Source organism: Falco biarmicus, chromosome 7 (assembly GCF_023638135.1).
Source record: "Falco biarmicus isolate bFalBia1 chromosome 7, bFalBia1.pri, whole genome shotgun sequence".
NCBI classification, from domain to species: Eukaryota; Metazoa; Chordata; class Aves; order Falconiformes; family Falconidae; genus Falco; species Falco biarmicus.
Window position 1 is genome coordinate 67,414,465 of NC_079294.1, and position 12,695 is coordinate 67,427,159.

At 47.9% G+C, this 12,695-nt stretch overlaps 1 protein-coding gene across 3 annotated transcripts in view; it reads right to left on the minus strand.

The window, feature by feature from the left end:
• IGDCC4 (immunoglobulin superfamily DCC subclass member 4) overlaps window positions 1-12,695 on the minus strand; it is a 101,451-nt gene that overhangs the window by 54,328 nt on the left and 34,428 nt on the right. For all 3 annotated transcript variants that reach the window (XM_056347089.1, XM_056347087.1, XM_056347088.1), the window contains exons 2-3: window positions 11,807-12,136; window positions 1,905-2,046 (exon numbers count right to left, since the gene is read on the minus strand). In XM_056347089.1, the coding sequence (XP_056203064.1) occupies window positions 1,905-2,046; window positions 11,807-12,136 (472 nt within the window). The remainder of the gene's footprint in view (window positions 1-1,904; window positions 2,047-11,806; window positions 12,137-12,695) is intronic.

The window sequence follows — 12,695 nt, forward strand, 5'->3', positions numbered from 1 at the left end:
TATCTCAAGGGCTATTATCTACAGCCCGAGCCTGATTTTGTACATACACGTAACCGTGCTATTCTGAAATATGAAATCATCATCCTGATGCCTACCTATCCAAATGATTGCATTTTCACAGGCTCATCAAAGCGTGCACAGGAGGGAGTCCACAGTAATCAGGCTGGCCTGAGATCTGTCCTTAGGCATGATGTAGTAAGGATAACAGAACGCTCTGGTTGGCAGCCAACATTTCCTGGAATTCACTTAACTCCTTCGAAAGCTGGTTATATTAAATCCAACAACAACAACTAGACAACAACAAAAAAGCAAATCCTTCTGGAAAAGCGTATTATCTAAAACACGATTTAAAAAGAAAGATCTGCAGCCAGATATTATGGTCTGGCTTTTACAAGGAAAACAATTTTCAGGCTGCCCGTGTTGAAAGCAATCTCTGAGCAAGTAATTTCACAACATCCATCGAGTTGTCTCATTAAAAAGCCATTGCCCTATCTATGGCACACTTCTCCCTGCAATCCCTTCTTTTTTGTTTTTTAATTTCTTTTTTTATTAATTAATTTTCTTCTCATTACAAAGCAACAGTCTCCTATAAACCTTTAGATGCCACACCTCATACTCAAGGATATAAGCAGTTATTCTTATAGAAACAGTCACTGCTGCAGAATTATTCCTAAATCTTTCCCCACCTCTCTTTTCTTCCTCTCCTCCTGCCTCTTGGCTTAACTACCCTGGGAGGGAAACAGCTCCTTCAGCACAACAGAAAATGAGTTTTTAAGAACTAAAGGACAATATAGCCACTGATCCCCTGCAGACCAACTAACAGCTAACTACTGGTTTATCCTCCTCTCATGCCTGTAACTGACTTTCATTAAGGAAAGGGTATCATGCTGCAGGACTCTTACCTTTTTCAAAAGAAAAGAAAAAAAAAATTCAGGGTCTTCTATTAGATGACCTCTAAACATGGGAATCAAACAAATGGAAAGACCTCCCAGATTACTGAGCACACACAGTGGTCTAGAAGAATCATTAACCCTGAGATAAATATGTGAAAACAGTGAAGAAAACTACTGTCTCTAAAACCACAACCAAAATGAAAGAAAAACCACATCATGGAGTTCAGTTGGGTATGCCCAGTACCCCCAACATGGCACCCTCACAGTCAGCTGCAGAAATATTCCTCATGCCAGGCCCCAATCCCCCAAAGACTTCTACCTCACTTAACTTCACACGAAAGGACAAGCCAAAGGCAGTCCATGCCACTGCCTGCTGCGCTCTGTTCTGCACAACACAGGCTTTAGTAGGGTGCAGGTTCTGTGCTGTAAGAACTGGCACAATTTCAAGTTTTTCCATTCACTTTTATGCTGCTGTCTGCCCTTCTGCATACTCTTCTTGGTGTCCCTCCAATGTTTTGCACGGGGAGTAAATGGCTGATGTAAACTGTGCTGAAATTGCACACCTCTGCATACAGACCTTCCACGCCACTGGAAAACTGAGGCTCCGGTCTCAATTACTTTGTTTATCAGCCAATTTCACTTCCTTGAAACTATTTTTTATAGAGTGAGCACTTGGTACGTCATGGTAAAGGTTCCAAAACAAGAGATCAGTAATAAAAGTGGACTTGGTTTTTTTATCATTATTATTATTATTCCTCTTCCCCCTGCCTTTTTTTTTTGTTGTTGTTGTTTGGGTGGATTGGATGTTTGGGGGAAAGTTAATTTTATTTAGGTGTTTTATAGACCTGTTTGCATGGGCCCCTTAAACACCTCCTCTTACATCACTTAATTACCAGGTCCAAACCTGGTCGCTTCATTCTACCTTTTTATGAAGGATTTCCACATCCTAAATGGTCAGGTTTTGTTTTGGTTTTTTTTCAAGCTGACCCAGGAAAGCAATCAGGGAATCACCTGGGTTCTGCTGGAACAGCTTCATGGTCCTTCTCCCACGTGATGACAGGGGAGGGTAGTCCTTCGATGCGACACTCAAACCGGGCCATGCCATTTTCTTCCACTGTCTGCGACTCTGGCTGTTGGAAAAAGCGTGATAATGCTGGGGAAAGAAGAAGGGAAGGAAAGTTATTAACTCAAGTGTTTCTGCTGAGAAATGCAAACCTGTTATAATGTATAAGTTAAGAGGAAGGCTTTTCTCTCCTAAAGATAGCCTGAAATGTAATTCGTCACTTCCCCATGCCCTACAGACCCTCAGCAATCTTAACAATAGTAACTGAAAGGTTTCAATGTGCAAATTTGCTTCTTGCCTCGTTTTCTCCTTTAAGGCAGTGTGACAGAAAAGACAGGCAATTTGCTGGTTTCAGCAGTTACCTTCCTAAATTGCTTCCTTGTTTGTTCACTTGTGCCACTTGGGAAGGACACGTAGAATGAGAAAAAGAAGAGGGGAAATGCCGCAGCCCTGAGAGACGAGTTTCCCCTTGCCTTGTGGCATTCCTGCAGCCACAGGAAATTAAAACAGGGCAAGAGGAAGAACAAAGCCAGATGTCAAGTTACTTACACAAAACAACTGCCCACAGGCTGGCAATGCTGGAGACTAGGGAAAGAGACCATGAGGCTTACGATACTCCTTCCCCGCAGTGAGCAGCTTTGCCTGCAAAAACCAACTTCATCCTACTCAAGCAGATGACACGCAGTCAAGGGGATACAGACACAGCCACCTTGCTAAGAGGAGGAGGACCGATTTCATACATGCCAGGACACTTGTTTACTCTCCAAGGCTCACCCCTGTCTGTATGCTTCTTTCTATACCAGAGAGGCTGAACTGGCTTCAGAGACAAAGCACTAACATTTGTGATTGCTCTTGGACTGCACCCTTCCCATCCTTCATAGACACCTGCCTCATCTTCTCTTTCCATGCACACAGCAAAACCCTGCCGACTTCAGCAGAGCAGAAATCTTCCCCCTGGGGCTGTCAGCATCTCTCCTGTCAATAGCATAACCCAAAGGCATCTCAGTCACACGGTAGAGTTTTGAATATGCATGCAGGCTCCTTGACTGGGGTAGAAAGCTTGTATTCTTCTCCATGAGAAGAACTGGCTTCTGCTTTCAATAAGTCTCTGTTAAATCGCCTTTGCTGTTAAACCTACCCTGTCGTACAAATTCATCCAGCAACGCTATAACACAAGCGCCAGAAATCCTGACTGTGGCACAATAAACATAAATTTCAGCCAGAAAACAGAAAACTGGGCCAAGCACAGTGTGGTGCTTATAAGGACCCCAAGTGACCTTCTGGTCCTCCAACACAATCATGTGCTTGTCTCACCACCGCCTCCCAAGAACTTCCATCATTGCTTTGCATTTAATAGTACTCGAAATCTCAGGTTTTCTTTGCATCACACACACAAACACTTTATTGCAGTGTTAGCTTGAGAAAGTATGTAGAATTTTGAAAATTAAATGCTTTTACATGACCTATTTTAACCTTGGCGTATTCTCAGCTGTCATCGGTGTTTTTCTTTAATTTAAATAGTTATCACATGTTTAAAGGAACTCATGGCTCTCCACAGCAGCTACAGACTGAATTCTCCCACCAGCTGTCTGCCGAGTCTAGTTTTTCAATTCAATGCAAATAACAATAAAAAATGTTTTCCTGGAAAAAACTGAAAAAGACATTAATATATAGGCCCCAATTCAGCCACCTGCTTTAGTATTTTCAAATATTTACTGCAGACTAACACAAAGTAATTTCTACAGATTACAAGATCTTTAAAGCTCATGTTAATAAAACTTGCTGAACCTAAGAGTTCAAAAGAAAATCCATCAAATGCCAGCACACATTCAGGATGGCACCACCAAAGCAACCTTCTCCTGGCAGCAGATATCCTTAGTGCTCTTTCCCTTACTCTCTTTTCATCCTACAAGCGTAAATAAGAATACTTTGGCAGGCTCTGAAGGGTCATGTACCCAGAAAGGTCACGATGGGAGGCAGGAATCGTTCTAAAAAGACAAAATCTATAGGCATCTCTGTTTCCTCCCCTTCATGTCAGGTCACCTGTCTGTTCTGTTCGTTATTAAGTGACATCATCTAAGGTGATACAATGAGGTCCTGAAGTTTACAGCAGCTTTAAACCAGTCTCCAGAGATCAGAGAACCTAGCACATGGTGTGCATGAACAGCAACCCCCTGTCACCAGCAGCGGTGAAAAGGCTCCGCAAATCCCAGGGGGAAGCTCCTCACTCTCTCTGCTCTCCCTCACGGCTGCACGCGTGTATATTTTGTACAGTTTGGTAAGAACGCAGGGCATTTAGCAAACCAGGCTTAACTCTGCACATTTTGGCATGAAGTGCGAAGGTGTACAAAAGGTGACTGTGCCTCCTGGGCCCCCCGGAGTTATCCACACAATAACCTGTCCCAAAGCATGGGGCTGCCAGCTATTCCTCCCTACCACCTGCCAGACCTGCACCTGCAAGCCTGAAATTCCCTGCTGAGAACCAGATCCTGTCCTTCACCTCCATCCAGCCCCATCTGCCTGCTGTGCTGAGCTCCGGAATGGCTCTTCAAAAGCAAAGAGCCAAGAAATGCACCCATGACAGATTTTTCATTAGGGTGTGGAGGAGCGTGACTAAACAGCGACCCCGATTAGGCAGCGCAGTGTCCCTCTCACTCTGAGCAGCACATAGAAACAGTCAGGCTTCCCAGGCAGAGGCACAGCTTGCCGGCAAAGGCTGAGCTCAGTGGGCACGGGAGGCTCAACCCTGGCAGCGCAGAGCAAACCATGTTTTGTCTGTTAATGCCTTCTCGTGATAACTCTTGCAGTGGGATTCAGAGGCTGAGCACTGCTGTCGTATTTTTTTTACAGCATCAGGACAGGGACTGTGGGGATCACTGAGGACAGGCTGAAAATAAATCACCTCTGCAAGCTCTGAAAGGAGCAGTGTGTAGCCTCTCCAATGAAGGAGAGGACAGGGAACATGAACAGGGATCTCTTGTGCATAGCAAGCAAGATAAGAACGGTGAATAGGTTTCTTTAATGTAGGACTCACAAGAACCCTGGATCTCAGCATTGGCAAAGCTCAGTCAGAGACAGACTTGCTGGCCAGGCTTGTTGCTGCTCCACAAGCATCCTCTGCATCAGCTTGGAGCCAAGTCCACAGCACGCTGTGATCCCTTGTGCTCCTCCTCCCTCCACCTCAATACCCCTTGGGACGAATGGACAAGGCAGAACATGTCCAGCACCTACAACGTGACCCAGCCTAGGCTCAGAGCTGTGCTGCAAACAGCTGATGCTTGGAGGAAAGGAGAGAATCAGCCAGAGCAAGGCAAGCCTGCTGCGGAAGGAGAGGACAGGAAAGCAGATCCTGCTACTCTGGCGCACTGCACAGATGTGCGTGTGGGTCACAGCCAGCGCAAGACAGGCTCCAACACACTGCTCACCCTAGGGCCACAGGGATACTTAGGAGGGGCTGTTCTCCTCCCAGAAACACGTTCTGATAGAAGGGACTACTGCAGAGGTGCTACAAAGCAAGAGGTCTTCACATAGGGAGGCAGGGAAAGAAGATGATTGAGGGGAAAAGAGAAACAAGGATGATAGACAGATACTCTATTTTCAATGCCTCAGCTAGGTTTTAGCTTGCAAAGCCATCCTGAGCCCCAAAACACCCCTCAGCCCTGTTGCACCGATTACCCTGAACACCTTAACAGGCCACTCAGTAAAAATTACCCACTGCAGGTGAGAAGGTGAGGAGCGTTACAGCAAATTGCCCTGAGCAACATGCCAAAGCAGCAGGCTCTGCACTTTCAGGAATGGAGCATGCAGCTCCCTCCCCACTGACAAGTTAAACCCAGCTGGAGCCAAGCCGTGTGTGCCAAGGCTTTTAGCAGCGAGCCCAGGGGCGACTGCAGCATGGTGAAACACAGCACCCTCCCCCTCTCCCAGCAGACTGATCCGTACAGGAGGCCGAGAGCTTGGAAAGACTGCCAGCCAGCAACACTACACCCCAGGCAGAAAATGCAGTCTATGCAAGGAATTCAGCCTTCTGAAAGGGGCTTGCTGCTCCCTCCCACAGTGCTTTGCCCCCACTCTCTGTGTGCTCATCCTCTTTGTACCTTTTGTAATTATTAGTAGGTATTTCTAAGATTCTATCTAACTTCAGTCCCCCCGAGAGATCACGTATACTGCCTAAACCATCCGTCTCTGAACAGCTCACCTCTGAACAGGCCAGGGGAGCAGAAGGGAAACACTCATAGAGTCATGGGAGCAATTTGCCAAAGCACAGCGGAGGCAGAGCCAGAACAGCGCTCAGTTTGCAGGGCCATATGGCCGCACAGGTCCTGTGCTGCCCAGCTAATCCGTACATCAGTAATCCTTGCTCCTGCCTGTTCACATATGCCAGTTTCCCACCTACTTGGATCAGCATCTGAAAGTTACATCTGCAGATGGTCCAAAGCCTGTGCATTCATCTCCTGGAGGTTTTCCTGCCCAGCCTGGCTCTGCCTACAGCCATTGGCTTTCACTCACCCATACACCTAATCCACAAAATAAATTGCATAAAATCCATAAAATAAATCCTTAAAATAAGAGCAAATCCCAATCTGCCTTTCCTCAAATCCCAGGCACACCGTGCATGACAGAGAAGAGATGCTCTCCCTGTGGAGAGTGGATCACAAGAGCCCGTGTGCATTGATTCCTGCTGTGGCCTGTCCCTCCAGGTGCAGTAACACACCAAACCTCTCCTGCGCTTGCTGCCAGCAGCCACGCAACACAGGCCCATTCCCTCCAGGCACAGCAAACATCTTCATCTGACAGTCACAATTACTGTAATTTTCTAGAACCTCCCTCGCATAAATTGTGTAAGCTAAATTAACAGCTTTAACAAATCTTCACAAATGTAGTTATTAACAGGTAGAAAGCTACACCCTCCCACAACTACAATAATGCCCCTGGTATTTCCACACGGGAGCACACAGGGCTCAAAGAAACCCGTAGACCTAATTCATCAGCCTGAGCAGCTGTTCAATTAACAGGCACGCTCACACCAAGAGCCACCACAGACTGCTCGCTCCTCCTCATTTGCCACAGCCACCACTGCCATGAGGTGTGGATGGTGGACCGAGGCATGGGTGTCCCTTGGTTGCACACAGGATGCCGGGGAACAGTGGGCAGTGAGCCACATGTTTATCCAGCAAAATATGAACAAGCTGAACACCTGGGTCACACTGGAAGGGGAAGGATGGAAGTCATCACAGTGTCATAGCCCGCATACACCGTTCAACCTCTGTCACTCCCGCCTGTCTGCTCTGAACAGCCCCCTTCCAGCCTCCGGGCTTGCTGCTGCCTGGCGCATCTCCTCCCTTCACTGGGGAGCCAGCAGCCCTTACAGCTGGAGGTGCCAGAGCTGTTCTTGGGGCTGTCAGCAGGGAGATGCAGACTTCCACAAGCCTGAAACATGGCAGATGACACTAACGGCACAGAAGCAGTGCTAAGAAAGGCAGGAAATACATGAAAGCCCTTGCACACACGGGCAAACAAGGCTGACGGACTCAGCATGGCACGGGCAGAGGCAAGAAGCGGAGTGTATCCCTACCACCACGAGGTGCATTTGGCATCTGCCTTCAGGGAAGTGGCACAGGACTCATCCAAATCCCCCAGCAGCAGCTTTTGCACCTACTGCAACAAGGCACTGGGCTGAGCCCTTAGCTGCCCTGCCACAGCGTCCTGGTGGCACCGAGTACTGTGCTCATACAGGGCAAGCTGAACAAATAAATGAATCGAGGTATGAAAAGCCACAGGAGGTTACTTGGTATTATGAATACCCAAATATTCCTCCTTGGCATTGCAAGACTCTATGGCGCACAGAGTGTCCCACATCCCCAGGTGAGAAACCCCAGCCCAGGGAAGGAAATGCACTGCGGGTCAGAAGCGCAAGCTGATGGCAGGGATAACACATCCCACCTGCTGAACAGGTTTTCTTCTACTGCTCTGTACTGATCAGCAGTGCCCAGGGCAATCAGCACAAAGAATAACTGCACTTACACGTAAACAGCTTTGGATAGACTACTGTATTCAGCAGCAGGAGAGAAAAAACCAAAACACAACAGGCCTTTACAATCTCATTTGCACCAGCTGAATGCTAATATAGTGAGTGCTTCTGCCCAACCCACAAAACAAATCGAAGCGAGATGCATTTCATTAATCAATTCCCTCGCTGCTCTCCATTCAGAAATGAGTATCTTTGTCCGGTGCATGTGTGTGCCACAGAAGCAGCGCTTTCCCTGTACGGAAATTTATTTATTATTTTATATTATTTAGTATAAATTTTATTACCATTATTGTGGTAATAAAAGAAGACATACAAGTACGCACAAGGAGAGAGTTCACCTGAAATTCCCTGTTTCTGGGAGAAACCCAGAATGGGATGGAGAAATGTGTCACCTATGCATGCTCCTCTGGAAAAATCCAGGGGAAGTGAAGGGCAATTTAAGTCAGTCTCCTGGTTTTGAGAGGTCTCCACTGTTCTCACACATGAGACACCAAACAATAAACCTAGGTCTGTAACAAGAGGCACAAACCACTGCAAAAGGCAAAAGGCAAGGTGCAAACTTCAACACAAGTCATCCCTAAAAGGGAATATATCCTAATTCAGGGTGGCTAGGATTGGGGCAGGAACAGCCAAATAAATCCACCTGAACCTTTTCTACTGCATGCCTCCCACCTCCCCGGACAGTATCTGCATGCAGGACCCCCCGACCATCTTCTCAGCCCTCAGGGGTCCCTTCACTTAATGAAAGGCTGGAACCAGCTAATTTATCTGGCACTACAAATCACCAAAAGGATGGAACAGGAGGGATGGGTCACCAGCAATCCGTGGGTGTTACATGCTAAACATTTTCTGACTGTAAAAGCAGGACACGTTGCAAAGGTCAAAGATTTTCCCTTGATCTGGCAAAAGCTTCACCTGCCATCAGGAGTGCTAGTTTCTATAGCACAGTGCTCAGAGACTGAAATACGTGCTTGGCCAAAGCTGAACCACCCTGCTTGGGGCAGCAGAGGCTGAACACATCACAGTGTGAAGTGGGTGTTAGGACATCCACTCTGCATCTTCACCTAACATGGCTCTGAGCAAGTGCAAAAGCACCTCAGCCCTGATAGTGTGCTGTGCAGCTGCGCCCATCAACATTTACATAAGCCACAGTACCAGAGAGAAGTTGTTACTGTATTTGCGTTATTTTTTAACCTCACCTGTTTGATAGGTCAAGGAATCATTTATTGGCACTCACACACTTGAAATATCTTCAGGAGCCATTCCTGAATACAAAGGAACTTTATTCTTGAACACTGAGCAAAGATTCAGCGGTTCAGATCGTGGAATGTCACATCTTGGAGTGTCGTTCTCAAAGATCGAAATGAAAAACAGCCTGAAGAGCCCTTTCTTTCATCTCTTCCGTTATAAAGGGATATCCACCTCACAAGACGGTCCTGACACCAAGCAGAGCCACACACTCATGTAGACAGCTGTCTGTTCTAGCCTGCACGCTGCTCTTCATTTTCTGAAGTTTCCCCTGGAGTTCAGAGATTTGCACCATGCTGAGATGAGGTAAACTCTGCCTGCTGGGAACATCTGACCAAACCCAATGGCACCTACTGCATTCACCAGCTACTGAGGGAGCTACAGCTGCTTGGCTCTACCCTGGTCTCAACGTTCCTTGCTCAGCATCAAACTCCCCAAGTCCCCTCCATGCTCCTCCCCAAACTGTCTGACTGTTCACCAGGGAACCCAGAAGAGAGCAGTGGTAACCTGGAGGCAGCTGAGCTGATGGGCATGGCCAAATCCAGTGCATGAGACCCACAGCACATTTCCAGTGCTGCTACCCTCTCTGCTCAGGGCTACGATGTCCTCCCTTCAGCCCTCCAGTTGAACTTGCTCTCAGTTCCTTACAGAGAGCTTTGCCAAGTCCTCACAAGACCAGACCACCCTGTCACAGCAGGACAGGCTGAAAAGTATTTGAGCAGCTCCTCACTTGCATTGTGCTCAGCTCTTCAGGCCCAGGACCAACAGCTGGGACTGCAGAAGAGGAACCTTCAGATTAGTGAAAAGGTGTCAGAAAAGGTTGCCCTGCCCTGCCTGCCCATTTCAGTTTAAATGCCCCCTTTTGCAGTTCTGGTGCTGCCAACACCACTCAAATGCACCATTAGAAAGTCAAGGACAAGAGCAGCCCAGTAACTTGCATTAGAGGGCAGAGGAGAAGCAGCCGTGGGGCCAGGAACTCTGGGTCCTGCATAGCCATGGGGGCCTGGCAAGGCTAGTCAGACACAGAAAGACAACGGTAGAAGGTTGACCGGGAGCACAAACCCAGTGCCATGGTCTACTTTGGTCTCTGTGGGAGGACAGGATCTCATTATAGGCGTTTCAGACCATGCTAATGGACAAAGATGCCCTGAGCACACTGCTCTCTCCTGATGCACGACGGTTGAAAAGCAGGGTGCTGGACACATCCTTCCATGCTGGGACATGCTCACTAGCACCAAAGCATTGTAAAACTGTTTCAGCTTACCTACTTTCCTCCCACACCTGAAATCAGCAGCACTGTGCTTTAAGAAAGCACGTTTGGGAACTGTAATTTGGTGCATCTGTACCCACTGGGACCCTGGTACCTCCCTCAGCTCCACCAAGCACATAGAAAGCCTCAACACTCCTGCTCACTATGGTGACCAGCCTGGGCTCTCATCAGATAAGTTGCTTTGCCAGAGATTAAGCTCCTGCTCTTCCGCTACTTACTGCACTAAAGGCAGAGCTAAGCTTTCACAAACAAAAGCCACCAGGAGGGGAGACGTCCAACATCCTGTCTGTCAGGACCTCCCAGTGCAGAAGATGAAAGAACCCAAGGCCTCCTTTGGTACATCAGTTCCCAGCTATGTTCACAGCCTTTACCATTTTCATAAGGCCATATGCAAATACACTAAAGCTGTTCCAAATGGGGAAAGCAGTCGGTGCCCCTAGAATCCTGTTAAGATCTAAGGCAGCTGCTGAGAGCAGGGACAAAGGGGAAACTCAGACCACCTGAGTACAGCCTGGCTTGTTTCCAGCCCATTTTGCACCTCAAGTGACCACTCGTCCACCTGACTGTCTCTCGGTGACTAACTCTTTATCAGTGTATCTACACTCTTCGCTCAGGGCAGCTCTGCACAGAGCTGGAGCCCATCCACTGCCACCTCTGGGGTGTGGACAGCACAAAGAGCCCAGCACAGCTGAGCTGGGAGCACAAAGCACACCAATGCAAGCAGCCCCATCACAAACACTGCCAGTCCTCCCCGCTGTCCCCACATAAGTAATGCAGATGCATTCCTGTCCACATCATCCAGAGCAGACTCATGCAGAGGAAAGGCAATGGGTGCCTTCTCCCAACCACTTCCCCATCACTCAGACCCTTGGCTTCAGCCAGTGCTCACAGATTTAGGGCAGTGCTCCTTATCTACATCACTGGGGCAACAAGCCCATCGCAGCCTTAGCCAGACCCTTACAGCCACCTTCCCAGGCAGAGGGTGCCTGCACTCAGGGCTGTGAAGTGTCGAGTTCTCTGCAAAAACAAGCACTATCTTTTGGAGAGTGAGGAGGGCCCTGTTTTTAATTCATGGTTGATGGCACTTACCTGGGAGAGTTACACAAGACGTTAACAGTGGTATAAGAGAAAGACACCACTGCTTATTTGTGGACTATCCCAAATCCCACCTACACATCATTAACAGAATTTCACTTCATAAACACATTATCTCTAATTCTCTGGGAGGCAGATGGTCTGTATGAGTACCAGGAGGGGGGAAAATTTAAAATAATTAAAAAAAAAACCCAACCAACACTTACTTGAAAATCTGACTGCAGCCGTTTGACTGGTGACAGCCCCTAGGGAGCTGTAAGACACGCAGGAGTAATTACCCTCAGCACCATCCCTCTCAGGATATTTACTGTCCTTTGCCACAGCCTGGGATGAGATGAAGAGTGATCCATTTGGAAGCACGTGGAGATGTTCCTGCTCCACTAATGGAAATCCATTCTTCTTCCACGTGATGTTAATCACCTGCTCAACAGGGGCCAAGTTACAGTCCAAAATGACTACTTGGTTTGGTTCCAGTATCACCTTTGCAGGCCCAGCACTACAGCTTAGCTCCAGAGAATCCCCTTCCAACAGCCTCCCTGCAAAGAAAAGACAGCATAGCAGTGGGGGTTGCTTTCCTTGGTTAATCACATCCCAGTTCTACACAGCAAAGGATGCACAGTTCTCCATGAATATGGTTAGAGATGACAGGTGAAATTCAGCCCTGTTAGGTGACCAGCCACCTCAGATGACATTTGTGCACTGCATTCTCCATCGCACATCCCCAGGGCTGCACAACGTGCATCATTTCTGCCATCCCACACTGTACCCAGCAGCCACTCCTTCCATTCACACTTGCTTTTTCCATGCTGGATTCAAGAAAAGAAAAACTGGAAGAAGGTCAAGTGAATGGCAACAGCAAGAGCAAGTACAGAAGAAGCAGTAAGGGCCACAACCTGCCATGACTGCCCATGACAAGCAATGGCTCCCCTTCACCTGCCTGCATACCAGAGCCTCCTCCAAGGCTGATCAACCCCCACCAGACAGCTAAGTGCAAATAAAGGTATTCAAGCCCAGCTTGGTACACCATTGCCAACGATCACAACTTGGTTGGAGCAGTTCCCCCTCAGGGGGAGCTGGCAGTAAGAGCTCACACCC